Here is a 1,281-nt window from a genome sequence, read left to right on the forward strand (position 1 = left end):
ATTTAGGACTTCCCCCCATGGTCTGAAACATTTGGCTGTATGTGATCCTCCAGGAACAAGGTGTACCCAGCACATAGCCTCCTCAGATTATTGAAAGTGAAATCTAACCCAAGTCACTGTGGAAACTTTCAGCATAAAGCAGTCTTTGCAGGGACACTGTTACCTCTAATGGATGTTCCATGACTTCCATGACTGGGAGGCCAAGCCAGTACTGGCATTGGAGCAAGGATAGGGAATAGGGTGGGTGGGGATGAGGCCCAGCAGAGAGACAGGGGGAAAGGTGGAAGGTGACTCATTGTCCATTTCTCTGACAGAATAGTGACTAACAGAGAGGAGGAAGAACAAAAAGTATGTTTTACAGAGAACATAAGTTTTGCAGCAATTGCTTGAAGCCATTTGGGAAAGCTTGCTACTATTGTTTCTAGCTTAGTTTGTCCTACTTGGAATGACAGATTTTCCCCATCTCCCTCATTGGTCTTCTCAGTCCCTCTAGATGCCCTTAATGGGATCAGGGGTTAGGGACAGTGGGGAGGCCACAGAAGCAGAAACTGGTTCAGCCAGTTGGAGAGCTACCAATGCGTTAGTGACCCCCTTCTCCAAGAACTCTTTCCTAGGCGCTTTCCTTTTATCAAATCCATTTGTCACCATGTCCGTGGTAACCTCATCCCATTGCCCAGCTCTACTCTCTCCCTTCTCCCCACTCCTCCCTATTCTCTCCTCACCTGTCCACCGCAATGGCCGTCATAGAGTAGATGCTGGCGAACACCGCCGTGATAGGAAAGAAGTTCTGGAAGCGACAGTAGTTGGCGCCGAAGTACCACTCGCTGTGAAGCGCATAGATGAAGTTGACCAAGGTGTTGAAGGCAGCCATGGAGGCGTCGGAGAAAGCCAGGTTCACGAGGAAGTAGTTGGTGACGGTCCTCATGCGCTTGTGGGCCAGGATGATCCAGATGACGATGAGATTCCCAAAGATCGCCAAGGCCACCACCACGCCATACGCCAGGGACCAGAGGGCGATGCGCCAGGATGGCTGCAGGAACTGGTTGGTGAGGTTGGCCGGGGCCTGTGTAGGCGCCAGGGAGGCCGCGGGCGGTGCCGGCGCGGAGGAGGAGGCCAACAGGTTGCCGGCTTGGACCAGCTGGTGCAGCCACTCAGCCTCAGCCGCTCCCGCCGCCGCCCCTGTGCGGAGAGCCGCGCTCAGGTTCCCGGTGTCCGCGCCCTCCGTCCAGTTCGCGGCTGCGGGCAGAGAGCCCATCGCGGCGCGTGTGCAGCCCGGGACGT

At 55.1% G+C, this 1,281-nt stretch overlaps 1 protein-coding gene across 1 annotated transcript; it reads right to left on the reverse strand.

Annotated features, from left to right (window-relative positions):
• Nucleotides 1-659: 659 nt before the first annotated feature.
• On the reverse strand, nucleotides 660-1,273 carry LOC117798005 (neuromedin-K receptor-like). The gene has a single exon (XM_034650428.1). It carries the CDS (start codon nucleotides 1,253-1,255, stop codon nucleotides 719-721), a length of 537 nt encoding a protein of 178 aa, XP_034506319.1. The 5' UTR covers nucleotides 1,256-1,273; the 3' UTR covers nucleotides 660-718.
• Nucleotides 1,274-1,281: the final 8 nt, after the last annotated feature.

The sequence above is a fragment of the Ailuropoda melanoleuca genome, unplaced genomic scaffold (genome assembly GCF_002007445.2).
Source record: "Ailuropoda melanoleuca isolate Jingjing unplaced genomic scaffold, ASM200744v2 unplaced-scaffold21695, whole genome shotgun sequence".
Taxonomy (NCBI): Eukaryota; Metazoa; Chordata; class Mammalia; order Carnivora; family Ursidae; genus Ailuropoda; species Ailuropoda melanoleuca.

What these genes read in the sequence shown, in the direction of transcription:
- LOC117798005 (XM_034650428.1), bottom strand. Translation starts at nt 1,255, where the DNA reads ATGGGCTCTCTGCCCGCAGCCGCGAACTGGACGGAGGGCGCGGACACC.